Consider the following 21347-nt stretch of genomic DNA (forward strand, 5'->3'; position numbering starts at 1 on the left):
TAAAAAATTATTTTATCATTATATATTATTATTTTTTAAGTCTTCTTTTATAAAAATATATATATATATATATATATATTTCCTTAAAATCAAAATAAGTCAACGGTTTTTAAATATACTAGGTTTATTATAATAAATTCAAACCGAACAATCTTTAAATATTCTTTTTAGTTGCCTAACCCAATGGCCCACCTTATTAATCTCAATTTATAATTAACCCGAAATGAACCTTGAATAATATATAGTAATAATGTATCATTAAAGAAGTTATTGCGTGCATATAGAATGAATACATATATATTACAAGTATAAATAGACATTGAAGCTGAATTCAGAGTATACTAATCTCAAACACCAATTGAAAAAAAAAAATACTTGGAGATGGCCAAGAAAGATTCCATTGTTGATCTAAACAAAGCCCTAGTTTTTCAGGTAATTAGATTCAATTGCATTTTAGCTTCGCGAAACTTATATTAGCTACAATTAAACATATATAACTTCGAAATTTTAACAGGTCGGCCATCTAGGAGAAGCGTATGACAAATGGGTTCACCAACCTATTATAACGAAAGAAGGACCCCGGTTCTTTGATAACGATGTTTTGGAGGTAAATTAGTTTGATGAGTTTGAATTTTTACATTAGAACTCTTTATAAAATAATAATAAATTTATAACAAGTTAAAAAGAAAGAAACAAATTAATTAGGCATGCGTCATTTTGTTAATATTCAATGATGAAGTTATAGTTTAAGTTTATATAAATAGAAATTTATGTTAATTTAATTAAAATTTATCTTACAAATCTTATTATTATATTTTTTATATAAAAACTTAAATCTATTAAAAAACAAGAGAATAACAATTATATATAGTTAATAAATAAGAGTCTTAAATTTATTAAACATCTTATAATTTCTGTCCTATTACCAACACATATACACTTTTCTCAAAATAGTTGTATATATATTTTTAAAATAGAATGATTCAAATAATTTGTTTAATCTATTATTATTAATATAATTTTTAAAAAATAGAATGTTTGAAGTTAATTTATATGGAGATTTAAAAAATCTTACTAGCTGTAAATTTTAATTTGAGAAAATTAATTTAAAATAATGTTGATTATTTAATCCTGTTATATAATAATATAGTTTTATTTTATAGATGAGTAATATATATTTTACTTTGACATAATTTTTGTTTAAATTTTTTATAACTTGCATTATTTTTATAAGAGAGCTAATCGAGTTATTAATCATCTGTAATTATAAAATGACAACAATATTAAAGAAATTTAATATTATTTTAAATTTTATGATATTAAATTCTAACTTATAAGTTTTTTAAATCTATAAATTTTTTAAAATCTATATTTTTAAAATTATATTATATAAATTTATTAAAAGAATTATTAAAAGAATTGAGACTCAAAACCATTATATTTAATCTGCTCTATCTCCTGTCTAGTCTAGTTTCTTCTTTGTTATTGGCCCAAAAATCATAATTTATAAAAAACGAGGTGAGGCGGATCTAGTCTTCCCGAGGTCTTTGTTTCGAGTCCATTGGTTAGCTAAGTGCTTAACTCTTGATTCAAAACGTTTTTATTTATTTATTTATTAACGTTAAATTCTTAAAAAAGATGTAAACTTGTAAATTATATTTTTTAAGTTATTATCTCAATAATTAAATCTTTTTTTATAGTTTTAGAACTAACTAATTACAATTAATAAACTAACTAACAAATCTAACTAATTAATAGTTTATTAAATTGTTATTATTTTTACACTTTTGACAAAAACAAGTCGATAAAAGAGGAGCCCAATTCAACACGTTACATTCTTTAATCTTCTTTATCCCCTCTTCTAACTTAGTTTCTTCTTTGTTACTGGCCTAAAACCATAATTTCTAAAAAAATCGAGGTGAGGCGGACCTAGTCTCCCGAGTTCCTTGTTTGGAGCCCGTTTGTTGGCTATGTGTGTAACTCTTGGTTCAAAATGGTTTTCTCATGCAGTTATTGACTAAAACTGTATGGTGGGCGGTTCCATTGATTTGGGTACCGGTGGCGTTCTGGTTCATCTCCAAATCGGTTAGTTTCGGCGTCGCGTATTCAAACATCGCCGCCTTGGTCGTCTGTGGAATCGCAGCAGCGACGTTGACAGAGTATATCATGCACCGGTTTCTCTTCCACATCAAAACAACCAGCTATTGGTTTATTACTAATTTCATCTCCGATTATTCAAACCGTGCAATTTACTTATTCGATAGGATTCTTGATATTGAAATTGTGATAACAGGGGGAACACTACTCATTATCTTCTACACGGTTACCATCATAAGCACCCTATGGACGCTCTCCGGCTAGTCCTCCCGCCGGCAGTAACTTTAATCATGATTATTCCGGTAAGACCGCCCGTTTTCTTGCCGCCAAGTTGGTATATACTATATAATATACTTATTTATTATGTAGTTATGGATTCTCCTTAAGCTTCTCACGCCTGAAACTGTGACTCCGGCCGTTTTTGCCGGCCTCTTGCTTGGCTATGTCAAGTATGATTGCACTCATTACTTCTTGCACCATTCCAAGCCAGGGAAATTGGGACTTCAATCGGAGCTCAAGGTAACTGTTAATTTCACAATAATTATTAAAATTCGATTTGGTCGGAATTTCACCGAAAAATTCATGGTAGTTTCAGTTTAGTCGGTTATAGGTTCGGATATTCGGTTTTTTAAATTTAGTATGATACCTCAAATGATAAGAGTGTTTACTAATATTTTAATTAAAACATGAAAAACTAATTTATAAATATTTTATAAATGAATTGTATAAATTTGTTTCCAAATCATTAAAATTTAAAAATCTATTTAAATAATTAAAAAAATATTTGTTAAATCAAAATGAGTTAAATAAAAGAAAAAGAAATTATCCTTGTATAAATATTTATACTTTTTATCTATCTAAAGGAATAACGAATAAAAGTAATATTTAGATTTTATTTTATTGATAAATCTAAAAAAAAAAATTATAAATAAAAATAAGTGTATCAAAGTTAACCGGTTTTATGATACGAATATATTACAACAATTCGTTTTCGTTAGGAATGGATGATGAGATTTAATTGATAGAATTAATTTGCACGGTTTCGTGAATTAATTAGAAATTGAATATATGAATTTGCCAAAGTATATAAGTTGGTTTAACAAACTATCTATTTTGTATCATTTAAATTGTTAATCGAAGTGAACCGGTCAGATCTTGATTAATTAATTTTTTTTCATAATTTGGTATGATTTTTGTAATTGTGTTTATGCCCGATAGTTTAAATATAATTTTTTTGAATAGAATAAATATGATAAAAAAAATAGTTATATTCTCTAGATAATAAAGTTTAATCTTTAAATTATAAAATATAGTAAATTTTGACAGTAAATTTTGAAAATGCAGACATATCATATGAATCATCACTTCAGAATCCAAGATATGGGATTTGGGGTTACCAGTTCATTCTGGGACAAGGTGTTTGGAACCTATCCTCCAAGTTATGACCAGAAGAAGAAGAAAACATGATCAAACAAGCTAAAAAAAAGAATTAAATAATAATAATAATAATAAGTAAAAATAAAATATAATGCTTCAAAATATTGTTGTTATTTTGTTTAAGTTGCACTAATCTGGGTAATTTTAGTGTTTTTTATTTACTGTGACTGTCATAATGAAATTTTACCATATGTATTTAAGAGTTTACAACAATAACAATGTATTATTATCATTTCAACTTTAATAATTAAAATAAGGGTAATAAGTATAATATTATCTTTACATCTAATTAAGTTTAATTTGAAATATCACTTTATATATTATTTTGTTTGAAATTATTCATTGTATGTTTAGTTTTGTTTAAATTTACTTCTTACCCATTTAAAATATTATAACACTCTTAAAATAATATTGTTGTTACGTAATATTTCGATACGCTACGACTTGATTTCATCGAGAAATTGAATTTTAAATTAAGTTGAATTTAATGTTGGTTTACTCTGATATGCTATATCTTCTTTGTATGCACCAACTCCAATATAATTTAATATTCATTTTCTCGATAAAATATAAGTTTCAACTTTTGCAGCGTGTCAAAATAGTGAAATATGGTGAAACCCGTATTATGTTTGAATCGGCTGATTTGTAACAATCTCTTTGCCGTCTTAGTCTGTAAAATTATTGTCTGAAACAGAACAAATGCGCCATCGTCTTAATCAAAATGATTTTTTTTTATTATTATTTGATGCCCATCATTTAAATAAATTTCGTTTTAATAGATTAAATTGTTAGATTTTTTTGTTTGGTTATGCCGAGATGTCATGTGAATCATCATTTCAACCTATAGTGTTTCTAGTTTATATAGCCCTATTGAAAACGAGAATCTTAAGTCGACTTTTTTCAACCTACAGTGTTATTAGTTTACATAGCCATGTTGAAAATAAGAAATAAAAATAAAGATAATACTTCGAAATATTGTTTTATATATTCTTTTGTTTAAGTTTTTTAGGTTTTTTTTATTTACTGTTATTGCAGTCATGATGAAATTTTAACCTCCAATGTATTATTATCATTCCATCTTCAATAATTGAAATATATCTCTATTCAAATGAAGAATAATTATTTTTCTAAACTAATTAAAAACTATTGTAAAAAAACATGAAATAGTTTAATCCTTTAAAAAGTAATAGTTTGAAATTGTGTTTATTACTAATATAATGTCACTAATAATAGGATTTTTTTAATATTAATAATTGATACACATTCATTATACAACAAAAACACATTTTTTTTCCAGATTAGTTTAACTTTTAATGTTTTTTTTTATCTTGTTTTTATCTAGTTAATATAATTCTAATAATTAAATCACTTAACTTATAAATAAAAATATCAACATACTCCAACATTATTTTTATTAAAAAAAAATACAAAAGTACATTTTAATAATTTATTTAAACAAATAACTCATTTTTTAATTCTAAAAAAATCATAAAAAACACATGATCAAACCAGCTCTAAATTAATTAACTTCCAAAAAAAGAAAGAATAAGTTAGAAATTAACTTATAATGAGTTAAAATTATAATTTCTTTGATAGTTGATTGTACTTGATTATACAAATACAAAGAAATGACAATTATTTCAGACTACAACCATTTTATTAATACGAATTCTAACATTTGTTATTGTTTATTTTATTTCAAAATAAACTCACAATACAAATTGTTATCCCTATGTTTCTTGAACTAAATTCAAAACAGGGATACTTTGTTCATTCCTAAAGAAATTGGTGGGATCAACTGCGGTCTTAATCTTCACCAATCTATCAAAATTAACTCCAAAATACTTCTTCCCATACTTCTTCCCTTCCTTATAACTATTCTTTCCAAAACTATTAACTCCAATATCAAGATCCCTATAGTTAAGATAAGAAGATCTAGGTTTTTTCGACACAAAAGGTTTCATGAATTTGTATAATCTCCTTGATTGATCCAAATACATCTTATCCATATTCAATTCCGCATCTTCCCAATTCACCGCATATTGAATCTTGAACAAATTCCCCGCTCGATGCGGAAATGCAGTAGCCGTCTCATTAATCTCGTGCATCTTTCCTCCATAGGGATTGAAGACGAGCATGATATCCCCTTCCGTCATATTTTTCCATATGGAATTCAACCCGTGTATTGAAATAGGAGTTTTAACATAATCCGATTTTCGTTTCAAATAAATTTGTGTCGGGAGTTCTCGACTTAAAAGTAGTTTTGGTGACTTAATGTCCAAATCGTGCCAATTGAGAAGCGATTGTATCCAACTCAATTCCTGGCAATCGGTCTTTTTAACACCTAATTCCGGGAATTGAGTATTCATTAGTGTTAAAAGACTATTCGAGTCGCCTAAGTATTGGGCGAAAAAAGTTACCTTAACAGTATAATTCTCTGATTCATTCGATTGCGCCCTTTTAATGAGCAATCGAATGAATAAATTGTTATCAATACTTTCAATCGTGTTTTGCCACTTGTACACGAGTTCACTCGCGTTTTCTTCAACCGTTCTATCGAGTTGAAAATTCGTAACCACCGCCGGAACCTCCACGAGATTTAGCTTGAACGCGGTAACCACCCCGAAACTCGCACCACCGCCGCCCCTAATCGCCCAAAACAAATCCTCACCCATAGTTTCACGATTAAGAATTTTCCCGTTTACATCGACAATCCTAGCATCGATAACATTATCTATCGACAACCCATATTTCCTCATCATGTTTCCATAACCTCCGCCGCTTATATGACCTCCGACACCGACCGTCGGACAAACCCCCGCCGGAAAACCCAAACCATACTCTGTTCCAATTTTGTAATACAATTCTCCCAACGTAGCCCCCGCCTGAACCCAAGCCGTCTTGGAATCACCATCGACGGTTATTGATCGGAGATTAAACATGTCTAACAAAACAAAAGGAACATGTGATACGTACGAGATTCCTTCATAATCATGGCCGCCGCTTCTTATCTTGAGTTGGATATTTCCCAGGGTTTTTAAACAAACGATAATCGATTCGACATGAGTTTCTAAATGTGGGGTTATTATGAACTCTGGTTTAGGAGTTGTCGGCCGATCAAATCGGAGATTTCTAATGTAAGATGTGAGGACTGTTTTGAAAGATGGGTTTTCCGGCGAGTAAACAATGGATGAGGCATTGGGAAGTTTTTGATTATCAAGACATTGTATGAATTTTTCTTGAAGATCGGCTGATGAGAAAGAAATTAGTGAGAGAAGAATGAAGATGGAAATTGAAATTGAAATTTTCATTTGATTTAGTTTGGTTGACATTAATCTCTGCAAATTGTTGATTTTATATTAGTTCTGTGGAGAAGAAGATAAAATAGACCCTTGAACTTATAACTAAGGAATAAATAAATCTTTAAAGTTTTGAACAGGTTATTTAAATGTTTTAATTTCTATGTAATAGAGGATGATTTGATAAATGATAAGTTTAAGTGGCTATTTGGTCAAGTTTAATTAGTTTTGGATTTGACATAATAATCTCTATCTTAATTAATTATTGTCTTAAAATTTGAATATATTTGTAATAATTATTAAAGTAAAAGTGATTTTATTTTAAATTAATTAAATAAAAAAGTAAGTAAATGAAAAATTCAATATATATCCATAAATTATTAAATTAAAAATCAAATATTAAGAAATTTTGGTTGAAAAAATTATTAAATTTAGAAAATTCAAAATGAGATTATGTTTGACTAAAATTTTTATTCTAACCATAAAAGAAAAGATAAAGATAAATTTTTTAACATTCTATATAAATTTATGTCACCATAAAATATTTGGGTTTATCATTTTGCATGGCACTTTTTTAGAAATGTTAAACTATATTAATAAATTTGTTTGTGTTAAAAGGATGAAAACATTTAATTGATTCTTTGTCAAAAATAATATAATAAAAATATATTAATACAATTTGTAATAAAAAAATTCCGAAGATAGAATCAAACTAAAAACTTAGTTAACAAATGAATAGATCATCAACAAAAAAAAAAATTAAAAAAGAAAAGATAATCCTCCAACGAAAACCCTTACAGGTAAAAACTGCATATGATTTCAGGTCTATTATTATTCTTATTATAATTTACATTTTAATTTAAAATGTTTAAAATAAAAATTCTTAAACATTGATTTTTAAAATATTTATATATATTAAAAATGATAAGTTAAACATATAACAGTAAAACATGATGAAAAAATAAAAATAAATAAAGAATATAAAAAAATCACTTTATTCAGTAAATTATCCAACTATTAGGTTTTCAAAAATAACAATTAACCAACAAAATATTATAATAATTTTTTTTTTTATCTATAAAAATTCAACACAAAATCTAACAATAAAAATATGAATTGAAAAACATGGTAAATTTAAAAAATTGAAAAACATAAAAAAAAAATAACATTTTCGAATTTTTAAATTCACAAAAATGTTTAATTTTCTCTAACAAAACAAAAAGATGTTTTAACGTTCATAAATCAATTTTGTCATTATATAACTAACCATTAAAATCCATAATTAATACAATAAAAACATCTTTAATTTAAATAAACGTTTCATAATAAATATAAAATGTAATTAAAATGGATCTTTTGTATGTTTTATATAAAGTTCGTTTTTAATACTAGAAGTTTTTATTTAACCTTAATTACAATCTTCCATCCCACAACTTATGACTTAATTATTAAGATTGTTTATGTTTGCTCATTGATTACTAGCAAATCTCTTATGTGGTAATTTATAATTGGTTTCTAAGAGTTTAAAAATATCAATAATGTATGTTCTCATCAATCTTAAAAATATTCAAGATATCTAAGTAATTGTTACTTTAAAAGTAACATGTTAAATACAATAATTATGAATTTGAATCTTCCAAATCTTAATCTGGCAACAAATTAAGGTAATAATGTACACCTATTTATTTGAAAAATTCCTTGTGCTTCCTTCTTTTCCTTGGACTTTTAAGTTTTAAATTATCAAAAACATAACATATATTATTAGTGAATAAGGTATGTTCATATAAACTTGATTATTCATTTTTGTAATACCTACATCATATTTAGATATTTAACGTCTCAAATTCATATAAACGTCTTAAATAAAGAGTGTTTATATTTTGAACGGATCATCTGCTTCCACATATTCTTTGTTTCTCATGTTCTCTCTCACATGATCGTCGTTGTTATTTGTTTTTTCATTCAATTTACATTTTTTTTGTTATTAGACTTCTAGAATATTTTGGACTAAAAAACAGTCATTTAAAAAAAATACACTTTCGTAGCTCCTTGAGGGGAAATTTAATGAAATGACCCTAATAATGCATTTATTTGGGGAAATGATTAGCGTTCCATAAAGCTTGCAAAAACGACTCTTTCTTGTCTTCTACTTCTCTCTAAACTCAAACCCTAACACACAACGGCGAAGACAATCACACAACAACTGCGAAGACAACTATGAGCGATTGAGGTGATGATGCTCATTTCGGACACAACGACACAGCCATGAGCACGAGCACGATGGAGGCAAATGGTATACTTTTGTTCTCTACTTCCTTGAGTACCATTGTTTATTGTTTGTATAGTTTTAATAGCATGGCATAGTTGTTTGTTTTGTTTATATATAGTTGTTTGTTTCTTGATAGCTGCAATTGTTCATAAAAAATGGTATGATCGCGGGACGCGGGATGCGAAGGTGGAGAGGCAGCACAGTCACGGCATGGTCGCGGCAGCGTGGAAAGCGAAGAGGCGATAAGGTCGAGGCACACGAAGCGTGGAAGACAAATAAGCGGCACGGTCACGGCACGATTGGTCGCGTCTCGCTTGCGATAGCACGATATTAGTTATAAAATAGATAAATTAGATATTAGTCAACTATAATAATAAAATTATGTTATTATATAAAAAGATTAAAATTATAAATTTCTTCAACTTTAATTTCAACACTGCTAAATTTTTTTAATTCCTTCCATTTTTACAAATATTGTATTAATCTCTACACATTTTAAAATTTTATAAATAATATATAAATAAAAAATAACATATTATAAATATTGTATTTAAAATTATTTATTTTTTAAATTTAAATAGACTAATGAATTATTTAATATTTTATATTATGAAAATATATATAGAGTTATTGTATACCTTAATAATTTCATTTGATATATATGATATTACAAAAATAGTATCAAAGTGGGGAGATTAGGTTGGGTTCTTGGCTTCATTTATTGGGAACTAATAGGTGTCTTCTACAAGATTTTAGAGGTGGTTAAGTTTTTTTTTTTTTTTTTTTTTTTTTTTTTTTTATAATCATGTCATCATTTGAAAATTGTGTTTCAACAATTTAGTTTATATATATATATATATATTGAAAAAAAATATATTGTTATTCAATTCTTAAAAGGAAATATAGATGCTTTATAAAAACAAACTTAATATAGTTTTCAATCCTTTAGTTGAGGGTTAATACCAGGAAAAAGGTCATGCTAACTTAAATTAAATTAATTCTAACTCTTTTTTTTTTCTTTTTCTTTTTATAAAAGTATTTTAAAATATTATTATGAATGTGAAACTTATTACAATATGCAAGTTTGTTGGCATTGCGGGACAAAATAAAAGATTAAGGGATAATAAACCCTTAATATCAATGATTGGATCCTTTGAGTGTCATATTCAAAAATCACATTTTATCCTTTGTAGTGGATGGCAAAGTATTTCTTCTTTTTTTATATATATATATATATTCTTATTCCTAATGTCTTAATATATGTATTTATATTTTTTTTTATTTATATAATAAACAGTACGGTTAATCTGTTTGATTAATTTAATATGTTTTTGACCTGTCCTAACTTGTGTTTCACCTATTTAATATGTTTTTATATATTTAAGATTTTCTTAAACTAATTAAGACTTTTTTTTTAATATATTTTTTTATACAATTAACACATTTTTTTACCACACTTTACAAGATAAGTTATAGGTAAAATATAAAAATAGAAGTTAAAAGTGTAAAAAAAATCACATTAATTTTTTAATTATAATCACATTAGCATAAGTAAGTTTTCTTCTTCTTCTTAAGTTTTATTATAATTTAAATAATATGATTAATTTATTTTCATTATTGTGATTGATATATATTTTATCAATTATAAAAATAAGTTAAATAAATTATATTTTTATAAAATAATAAACTTCAAGTGCAATAATCAAACCTATTTAACCTTTTTTTCTATGAAAAAAACATTTATTTAATAAAAATACAACAAGAAATGCAATAATTTATATTTTATAAAATCAAAGTTTGTTTTTTGAAAAAAAAAAATAGGACACTAGAATTTAAAACATTAACAATCACATAAAAATAAGAACAATAAATCAAATAATGTACTTGTTTTTAAATAATGTAAAAAAAACTTAGTTTAAAACAATTCAAATCATTTATCGTACAAAACAAGGAATTTGTCTCTAAATCAAACCATGAGATTCAATATATAAAAATGCTTTAATTAATGGGACTTTTGATTTCAGAACCCCAATGGATCTTGTTCTCTTGAAGCAAAGAAGAATAATGAGAGCAATTCAACTCTGTTAATGGTTTGCTTTCATCCTTCATCGAGAAACCGTCAATGTTCTCCCAGCATTCTTCCTCTTTTTCTTGAAGAATCGCAAGATCTTCGTATTCTTCGTCTGATTTAGTAGAATTCTCATCAACCGATCCTTCCCCCTAGTAAAGCCAAATAAAAACTAAATTTTAGTTTATGAAATGTTTAGTATTTAAAAGAAAAAATATATCTTACATCGGAAAGTGCATTATCCCGGTTCTTATAATCTTCATCGCTATCCATATCCGAGTGTTCTTCCTCAACCTCCTCCTCGTCGTCATCGTCGCTTACATTTATAAAACTTTCTTCTCTTTGCTGCATGAATATTGAAATGTAAATTATTTGGAAAAAAATAGTAACTCAAAAGGATTAGAATGAAAACAAAACAATACCTCCTTGGAAGAGCTAATAGAAAACCGAGGTGAGCTACAACGAGAAGATTCATAATCGATACGGCTACCATAATAACTCGTTTCCCCATTGCCCCTCGTCCATTCGCTCATTCCATATTGTCCAAACTGAAGATTAAAAGGTTCAACAGTCTCGTATTCCGATTCATCCTCGAAAGACTCGCCAAAAATGGGATTCCCATTAAGGGGCCAAGTTATAGCCACGGAACCGTCCGTGTTCATAAGAGCCATCAATTTCCTAGATGAATCCTTTCTCTGAATGAGTTGGGACATTTTTTTCGAACTCATTGAATTCGCAGCGTGTTTATTCCTATATTCCTCGTCAACCGCCATAACCGTGTTGGTGGCAGCATCAAAGAGTTTCTCTCCGGAGGCACGCTTTCTTAAGCAACTGAAAACCGTGGCATGAATAGCCGCCACACTCTTGTCTACATTAGTGTTGTTCACTTTCGGGACAAGATACCTGTCTGCCCTCTTACATAGATATTCTTGAATTGCCCTTATGTTTAGAATATATTTCACATATTTGTTTTTCACGGGGTCAAGAGTCATGTACTTTGCACGAACCGCAAATCGTTCCATGTGTTTATCCTTGTCGCCTATGTAGATCATGAATGGTATAATCGTCGGATGTTTCTTCATCAATCCCATCTACAAAGAATAATGGTCATACGGTTTGTGATCTATCAATGCTAATGTAAATAATATTAATATTAGAAAGGAAATGAATATAATTGTGTGATCAACTAATTACTTACGACGAAATTAAGGTTCAAGTGTACGCCCTCCACGATGACAGATTCTTTTCGATCTTCCCACGATGTGATTAGTCTATCGAGACTGTCGATGACCATTTCACTTTGCGCTTTGTATCCTTCAATAGCCAATTGTTTTTGACTAATAATTAAATCAGCAGAATTAATACTTCCAGATTTTTTCGCCATCTTTTTCGACTTTGCCTCTGTCACAGCCTTCAAATCTAAGTGTTCACCAGCATTGTATGTCGAAGCCCAAAGCAAGGGGTTCTGTTCCTCATCCGCAAAGCTCCTCATCATATGACGGATTGAGTCAGTCGAGATCACTGTTGTCACTCCCAATCTATTTCCCTGAAAAAGAAAAATTCAAAAAAACAGTTAATATTGTTATTACAAATAGGCAATTGTCATATGTTGAAAACATACCAGAAGCGAAGACAAGGTGGATTTTCCACAACCGCTAGTTCCACACAAAAGGATAATCATTGACTCTTTCTTTTCGCGAATCCTAAAGCATTACAAAAAATAAAATGTCAATTGTTTAATTATAATTACTTTTCAAATGATGGTTTTATTTACATACCTGCAAGCCAAGAGTAGATCTTCAGATTGCTTAGAACCAATATACTTGTATTCAGCAAGAGCATTGCAAATAATGCTGATGAAAATCTGCTTGCTAACTACAATAGTAGTCTTCTTTTTATAAAGCTCAAACTGTTGAGCAATCCCATCATTATCTTTTTCCAAATCAATTTGACTGCGATTAACTTCAGTACAAGGATTATCCTGAATTTGCATGTGTGATGTCAAAAGCAGCTTATCGATTGTCTCAGTTAATCCTCCTGCTGGAACCAATGCAGTGGGGTAGAATTGGTTCTTTATCTTTTCATATACTCTTTGAGTAATCTGATCAAATGGGAGAAGTTAGGTAATAAACGCAACAATTGAAAACACAGGAAACTAGATCAATCAGCAGACTTTTGTATAATCCTATATATTGTTTTTGATGAATTAGATTTGGTTTAGATTTAGTATTAAACTCTTACTATGTATCACACCAAAAACAAATCTATTAATTTTATTGTATATAAATCTAAGAGTATGAAACATAACTTAGAAACCAAGGGGTTGTTTATTTTGGATTTTTCCCTCAAATAATAGATTTGGATAATTACAGATATTAAATAAAATTGAAAAATATATTAAATTTGATCACACTATTTTCACAATATTTAGTCTAAGCAATGGGTTTTAATAGCAGCATTCATTCACAAGTGGGCCCGCATAGTAATAGCGATAATTTTAATGTCACTATAAAATGTCAAATCGTTTAGATTTTGCTATCGATGTAAACCTTTAAAACAACAGAAGTAACTATAGTTGTCAAAAAAATATTGAACCAACAATAATATTGTTGTAACACTTATAAGTGACATTTGTTTGGACAACCCCATAGTATATATAAGGGGTGGGCCCACACAGCGATAACGCTAAATCTAGTGTTTTGTCGTATCGAATTTTTGTCGTTTCGAATGAATTGCAATGATAAGGTGATTATTATCTAAAGTTATTGAACTCAAAGAGTTCAATGCATGTTGATATAAATAACAGTTATATAGATTAAATTGAACATAAAATCAATACTTCATCTCATCAAATCTAATCTAATCTCACCAAAATAGAATCTTCAATGGTATATATAAAGCCTATTTGAAAACTATATCATTTTTTTATAATAAATTTTGGGAATCTATCAAGATTCACCACAATCATGACCACAAATAAGTAAGACTCGAACTCATAACCTTCCATTTATCAAAACCATATATCAGTCCCATTCACAATCATATGTCATTTATAACACACTATTTTTTAAATCATGATTCAGAATATTCTATGAATCATGATCCAAATTATTTTTAAATCAATGTCAGATTTAACAAACAAAAGAACTATAGATGATTTCAAATCATGATTTGGATCATAAACATGATAAAGAATAGGCTAAATCAGATAAGGAATTACATAGATCTAGCTCATGCAGGATCAAAACAAAGAATTAATCATCAAACTAAACATAATCAATAGAATGCAAAAGTTGATCGATCGATCAATCAATCAATCGATTCACTACTTGTACCTTAAATGCATGTCGAGGTTTACATCCCATGAACTGAAGAGTACTCTGCAATAGAGGACGTGTGTAACGAAACCGCGTCACTTCATCGTTCTCAACTGATATATACAACAGCTTCATCACCTCCTTCATATCTAAACCAAATAAAACTCAGATTTAGTTGAAATAAACAGATTGATGAATGAAACAACAAGTTAAACAAGCGATCTGAATGAGATTAAACCGATTAGCGATGAAAAACGAGAATCGGTTGATCTTTTTACCTTGAAGTTTATCAATGCCTTGACGGCGATTGATAATCGAAAACCGAGAATTTAGGGTTTAGAAATCGATGTAAAAATTCAACAAAACTTAAAGCGATGATTTTAACAACGATTAACAATCTGGCTACGCATCATCAAAATCTGTATAGGCTTCTTCACGAGTCCCTTCACTCCATTTAAAAGGACGAAGCTTTCTCTCTCTTGTTTCTCTTTCTTGTTTCTCTCTCTTCTTAAAACGGCAATGGCACTGTTACCGGCTTTTATTTCGAGATTATTTTTTTTGACTTTGGATGGACGAATTTGGGCTTCCCAATTAGGACCAATTAGTATAATCCGAATCGGAAAAAATTATATATTATTTAAGTGGCCCACTATTTTTTTATTTTTTTTATTTTTGTATTAGTTTTTCATGCAACGGTCAAATATTAAAAATATATATTTATTTAAAGAAATATTTGATTTTTATTAGAATGTTCTAAGGTGATAGTGTATGATTATGATTGTCTAGTCGTGATAATTTTTTTTGGATGAAAAACTTTTAATTTGTCGTGTCAATACTAATAATTAGTTCGTATGTTATGGGTCTTGTCGTGTCAATACTAATAATTTGTTCGTATGTTATTGGTCTTGTCGTGTCAATACTAATATGTTAGGTTAAATTGAGAATTATAAAACAAAATTATTTATTATTTGTAAACCTTTGGAAAATGAGTTCTATTGTAATTTTTTCAAAATTGGATACATATTTCTTCTCTCAATAATTACTTTCTATTTTGTTTATTTGTTATATAAAATATATTTTAAAAAATAGTTTTTTAAGAGTTTATTTGTTATATAAAATATATTTAATATAATAAAAATAAAAAATTAATTATATTTTTTTAAAATATTGATCAAATTTTAACCCGGAACCAATCAATATGGACATAAGTTCTGTGAGCAACCAAAGAGGTCAGTACTTGATTTTGAGAAGAGAGTGTGGTCGGATTATTAACTGCATTTAAAAGTTCTTTTTATTTTATTTAAATATTTATCAAAAAAATAATATATATTTTTATTTTGCAACTTTTCACTTAAAAAAGTTTATTGAATTTAATTATATTTTTTTATTTTGATAATTTTGAAAGTGATTGTGATAAAGTGTATTATTCATCATTAAGTATGCTAATTAAATTTTATTGTGTTTTATAATTAAGTGAAATTTTAAAGATAATAAATAATATGATAAATATATACTATAATACATGATTTATAAATCAATTTTATCTATTAATTGTATTATTTTAAATAATAATTAATAAATTTAATGAAATCAACATGGTTATCTATTAAGTCAATAATTAAAATTAATTTATTTTATTTACATGTACTTTTCAATTTATATTCATAGTCCAAACATTTTATATAAATAAAAATAATGATCATCATTCTTGAAATATACCACAAATTATTTTGAAAAATAACAATATATGAATTTTGTTTAAATAATAACAAGTTTCTTCATTACAAAAAAAAAATCAAAATTTTCATTTTAAATTTGATCTCCTCAATTTTGTTGATAAAATATATACTATTATTGTTAATTCACCTGAAAATGATCTTATTTAGATAATTTTATTGCATTTAGATGAGTTTGAATTTTACTTTATTTTATTTGAAAAAATGTCATGCCTTTTATTAATTTTGAGTCAAATTATTAGTATATCTATACATTAAATCAATAAATCTATTTTCATACATTTATCAAATAATGCAATATTTAAGTCTCCATTTTTTCTGCAATTTGGTTTTGTCTTATTTCTTTCTCATTTCTCCAAAAATCCTAGTTTTTATTCCTAGATTTAAGCAAGTAGTTTATATTCCTATATTTATGCAAACAAACTATATTGGAGATTATACAAATAAAATATTTGTAATCTCTACATTAATTTAATAAAAAAATAACTATTAATCTTAATTTTATTAATTAAATAATTCATACTTTTTCTCTCTTTATATTAAATTAAATGATAAAGTAATTTTAATATTTTAAAATCTAAAGAAATATCAAACAGAATAAGGGATTGTTAACTTGTAAATAAAAAATTCAAAACTCAAATATCTAACCCAAAAAACAGAATATCAAATATAAATAAAATTATATATATATATATATATATATATATATATATATAAATGATTATGAAATGATTACGATCACATATTTATTTGATTTTGATTATCCTCTTTATTTTAAAATATTATTTTTTATTTTATTATTATATATTAATATTTTTAAAATATATTTTAAATATCTATAAAATTATTCTAAATAATTACTCTTTTTTATTTTTAAATAGTATGCTTTTTTTTTTTATAAAATCACAATCCAAACAGTACCAAATTGTTTAAAGATTATACAAATAAAATCTTTGTAATCTCTTTATTAATTAATTATTAGTCTTACTTTCTTTAATTAAATATTTCATATTTGTTCTCTTTTTACATTTTAAATGATAAATTAATTTTAAATAATTAAATAAATAATTATTTTAATTGATAAAAAAATATAATTAAATGAATAAAATAATGGTTGCATTATAAATAAAAAATTCAAAACTTAAATATCTAACAAAAAAAAATCATAATATTAAATATAAATAAAATTAATTATATTTTTTATTTCCTTTTTAAATGAGTATAAAAGGATGACTATACATTATGTATTGGTTTTAATTATTTAAATAATTTAGTCCAGAAAAATTTATATCACTAAAATTTATTATTTAAATAAATTATTTTATATTTTAAATTATTATTTTTATTTTATAATTATATATTAATATTATTTTTTAATATTTTATCCCAAGTCATTACTTTTTTTTTTTCAAACCAGACTAAAATATTTAAAGATAGTTAAATTTTTTTATTTTTTTATTTTAAGGATCGAAAGTGTGTAGTTTTAAGTAACGGGTCAGGTCAAACTTCATTAATTGCGAGAACAACATTTCAGTAATATTGCACACTTTGAGGGGTTGAATTGGAATTATACATTCTGTGTATCACTTATGCCACGTGGACAAGTTTCATTAAAAATATCTGACATGTCAAAAAGGTTCCAAATCAGTCAATACTAACCCCCTCATTATTACCTGAACTTGTGTTTGATTTGGGACCAGAGTCAATATTTTTCTCTGTCCTGTTTGTTTGTTTTATTTTTAAAGTAGATATATTTTGAGATTACAAATATATGTACAATGGATACAGAAATTGACTTTAAAAGTACATAGCAAACAAAAATTATGATTAGAAAATATATTTTTTTAAAAGAAATTTCAATTTTATTTTTAAAACAATACATGGAGGTGAATTTTTTTTAAGGCTTCATTCAATAAAATAAAGCGATAAATTATCAAATTGGGTCTTATTAGAAATCAAATGGGATTTTGAACTTTTTCTTTTAAATATTACAAATTTTGTCTTCTTATTTTTAAAATTTTACAAAATAAAATTTTGTATTAACCGATTAAACATCGTTAACATATTATATAATAATTTTTATAAATAAATAATTATTTTACTAATTTAAATACTTAATTTCAACAAATTTAGGGTTTTCAATATTGATTCAAAAATTTGACAGTAAAAATTTTAATTGTTAAAATTCGGTAGTTAAATTAATGAAAAATATCTTTTATTTAATTTTTATAAATATCACGTAATTAATAAGTTAACGGCGTTTGTAACTGTCGTACCAAAACATTCTAATATTAAAGAGCTCAAAACGGTAAGATTTAAAAGAAAATTTTCAATATTTCAATTACCTCCATTAAGCCCAATTCAAAAAATTAGACAAAAAAATAAAGGTTAAATTATAGGAGTGGAATAACAAACATTAATTTTGTTTAAAATAAAAAGAGACTTTTATTTATCCATAAGTTTTAATTACAAATGTTATTGATAGAGGCGTATTAAATCGTGTTTTGTTTTTGGGTTTTATGAATTTTTTAATATTATAGGTTATTTGAACTTTTTATGATAAATTAATAAACTTAAATTGAGGCTCTTTATTAGAGATTAATTGAAAATTGAGATATTTTGTTTTAAAACTTACAATTTATGATTATTATTTTTAAAATTATACAAAATAAATTTTGTCTTAACCGATTCCAACCGCGTTAATTTATTATCTACGTCATTTCAATATGGAATTTATACGAATTAATTGTTTTAACTACCGAATTTTAGAAATTCGATAGTCAAAACTAAATTCGCTTAAATTCGGTAGTCAAATTATTAACATGAATATTTTATTTATTATTTATATATATACCACGTATATAATAAATTAAACGCATTTAAAACCGTTATATTCAAATTTTTTTATAACACTAACAATAAAAATCATATCGGGTAAGTTTTGAAAAAAAATGTCTGAAATTAACATGGGCAAATAAGAAGCCCCAAATTTCACAATTTGATAGATCAACTAAATATATTTTATATATAAATTTTAAATTGAATAAAAATATTTTAAAATAATAACTTAAATTATTTGGTAATAAAATAATAATGATGTACTCGAGAAAGTACAAGATTTCAGACCAATTTCCTACTATAATAATGATTTATAAAATAATTTCAAAAATCATTTCTAAACGATTTAAAAATGTCATAGGAAAAATTATAAATCTTAACCAATCAACATTCATCTTCGGTAGGACAATCTCTCATAATATTCTTCACATGCAGAGCCTTTTAAAAGGCTACAGAAATAAGAAATATTCCCGAGAGTAACTTTCAAAATAGATACCAAAAAAACTTTCGACTTTGTTAGATGGGAAATCATTCGAGACATTTTCTGGTTGTTTCTGATTTTCCTATGATTTTTATTGATTGGATTATATAGTGTGTTTCATCATCCTACTTTGTTGTTAGCGTAAATGGAGTCCATAGAGGCTATTTCAAGCGTGAAAACGGGGTAAGACAAAGGGACCCCCTCTCTTCTTACATTTTCGTAGCTATCATGGCGATCTTTGAGAGCATCTTCGCGATGTTCCGAAAGAATCGTCCATACATCTTTCACTCATTCTGTGAGGTAGAGGAGGTAACTCATTTATGCTTTACTGACCATTTATTCATTCTAGCGCACGCAGACATTGAATCCATTAAAACTATTAGGGCTACACTAACGTTCTTTTCTGAGGTTACATGTTTAACTATTAATGAAAGCAAAAGTGCGGCATTTTATGGAGGCGTGAATGACGAAATAAAGCAGGACATCTTCAACATCATGGGCATCAAGGAAGGCAGTTTTCCCGTAAGGTATTTAGAAATTCCGTTAACCGCGAAGCAGATCGAGATCTCACACTGCAAGTCGCTGATTGAAAAGGTAAAAAACATGATATCTGGCTGGGCAACGAAAAAACTTTCTTATGCAGGGAGGATCGAACTTATCAAAACCGTGGTCATGGGCATAGGGATGGCAACGGGTACCCTACCCATCGGGTAGTGAAGTACCCATCCCCGAACCCGAATTTCAAATTACTACCCGACCCCAACCCCGAACCCGATGGGTATCTCTATTTATATCCTCATCCCCGATTTATCGGGTACCTTACCCCCGACGGGTACCCCATTACCCGATATGAAATATTAAAAATTTATATTTAATTAATTAAAAATATATAAATTAAATATAATATGTTACTACAAAATATAATTAACCTAAAACTATTAATAAATATTATATCCTTAAACAATAGATAGAAAATCATCCACACATAATATAAATTCATCCATACTACAAACATACAGAAAAAAAAAACTTAAAAGTGATAGAACATAATTCTTAATTAAACGCAAAAACTTCAGAAATCATCAAATTAGTTTTCTCACAAAAAGCATCCTTCTTGAATACATTTCTTTAACACATGTAAATTACAACCTACAAAATCAAAAGAAAAAACAATCAACATTAACAAATACAAAAAATAAAATTAAGATTAAATTATTTAACTAATAACATACCTCAAATAATTGACAAACAATTAATTACATAGAAAGTAAATTCTTTGTCAGGATCACATATAGTAGATGTGCAATCATCAAATGAAGACGTAGCTAAGAATTAAATATATAAAAAATACATACATTAGTAACAAGAGTGGATCTATATTAAGTAATAACATATAAATATTTGTATTTACCTGAATTGTCGTCACAAATCCAATCTCTAGTGCACATTAATGCTTCCAACATTCCGGGAAGAAGTCGATTGCGGTGAGGACTTACGATTCTACCACTCGTACTAAATGCAGATTCTGATGTAACGGTAGATATAGGTATGGCAAAGATGTCTCGGGCAATCATTTGTAAAGTAGGATATTTTGTTCCAAAATTACTCTACCAATATAAGATATCAAAATTGACATTTCATTCGACCATTCCACTATATTTTGTGTTTATTTCGTTATTGTTTGTTTCGATTTCCTATTCAGTTCGTGTATATTTCCTTTACAGAACGTTCCTCATTGATTCGCTGATTCGTTGAATGCAGGTTGTTTGTTTGGTAGGATGCGTCACGTAGGATGCGTCACGTAG

The 21347-nt window shown here is 26.7% G+C and overlaps 3 protein-coding genes across 3 annotated transcripts; 1 reads left to right on the plus strand and 2 right to left on the minus strand.

Moving 5' to 3' along the window:
- Positions 1 to 381: 381 nt before the first annotated feature.
- Positions 382 to 3564, plus strand: LOC124934483 (dihydroceramide fatty acyl 2-hydroxylase FAH1-like). The gene is made up of 6 exons (XM_047475020.1): positions 382 to 432; positions 515 to 607; positions 2011 to 2207; positions 2294 to 2399; positions 2467 to 2616; positions 3442 to 3564. The coding sequence occupies exons 1-6, from the start codon at positions 382 to 384 to the stop codon at positions 3562 to 3564; spliced, it is 720 nt and encodes a 239-aa protein (XP_047330976.1).
- Positions 3565 to 5035: 1471 nt separating this feature from the next.
- On the minus strand, positions 5036 to 6852 carry LOC124936737 (berberine bridge enzyme-like 8). Its single transcript, XM_047477256.1, has one exon. The coding sequence runs from the start codon at positions 6843 to 6845 to the stop codon at positions 5265 to 5267; it is 1581 nt and encodes a 526-aa protein (XP_047333212.1). The 5' UTR covers positions 6846 to 6852; the 3' UTR covers positions 5036 to 5264.
- Positions 6853 to 11100: 4248 nt separating this feature from the next.
- Positions 11101 to 20216, minus strand: LOC124934484 (P-loop NTPase domain-containing protein LPA1 homolog 2-like). The gene is made up of 9 exons (XM_047475022.1): positions 20208 to 20216; positions 14506 to 14628; positions 13224 to 13271; positions 12949 to 13151; positions 12792 to 12873; positions 12369 to 12716; positions 11588 to 12261; positions 11396 to 11510; positions 11101 to 11322 (listed from the first exon to the last, which is right to left on the minus strand). The coding sequence occupies exons 1-9, from the start codon at positions 20214 to 20216 to the stop codon at positions 11101 to 11103; spliced, it is 1824 nt and encodes a 607-aa protein (XP_047330978.1).
- Between the last annotated feature and the right edge of the window lie 1131 nt (positions 20217 to 21347).

The sequence above is a fragment of the Impatiens glandulifera genome, chromosome 4 (genome assembly GCF_907164915.1).
Source record: "Impatiens glandulifera chromosome 4, dImpGla2.1, whole genome shotgun sequence".
Taxonomy (NCBI): domain Eukaryota; kingdom Viridiplantae; phylum Streptophyta; class Magnoliopsida; order Ericales; family Balsaminaceae; genus Impatiens; species Impatiens glandulifera.

What these genes read in the sequence shown, in the direction of transcription:
- LOC124936737 (XM_047477256.1), bottom strand. Translation starts at nt 6,845, where the DNA reads ATGAAAATTTCAATTTCAATTTCCATCTTCATTCTTCTCTCACTAATT.
- LOC124934483 (XM_047475020.1), top strand. Translation starts at nt 382, where the DNA reads ATGGCCAAGAAAGATTCCATTGTTGATCTAAACAAAGCCCTAGTTTTT. An exon ending in TTGATAACGATGTTTTGGAG is followed by an intron (nt 608 to 2,010) that starts GTAAATTAGTTT and finishes TTTCTCATGCAG; the next exon opens with TTATTGACTAAAACTGTATG. An exon ending in GACTTCAATCGGAGCTCAAG is followed by an intron (nt 2,617 to 3,441) that starts GTAACTGTTAAT and finishes TTGAAAATGCAG; the next exon opens with ACATATCATATGAATCATCA.
- LOC124934484 (XM_047475022.1), bottom strand. An exon ending in GATCTACTCTTGGCTTGCAG is followed by an intron (nt 12,874 to 12,948) that starts GTATGTAAATAA and finishes GTAATGCTTTAG; the next exon opens with GATTCGCGAAAAGAAAGAGT. An exon ending in AGCTCTTCCAAGGAGGTATT is followed by an intron (nt 11,511 to 11,587) that starts GTTTTGTTTTCA and finishes CATGCAGCAAAG; the next exon opens with AGAAGAAAGTTTTATAAATG.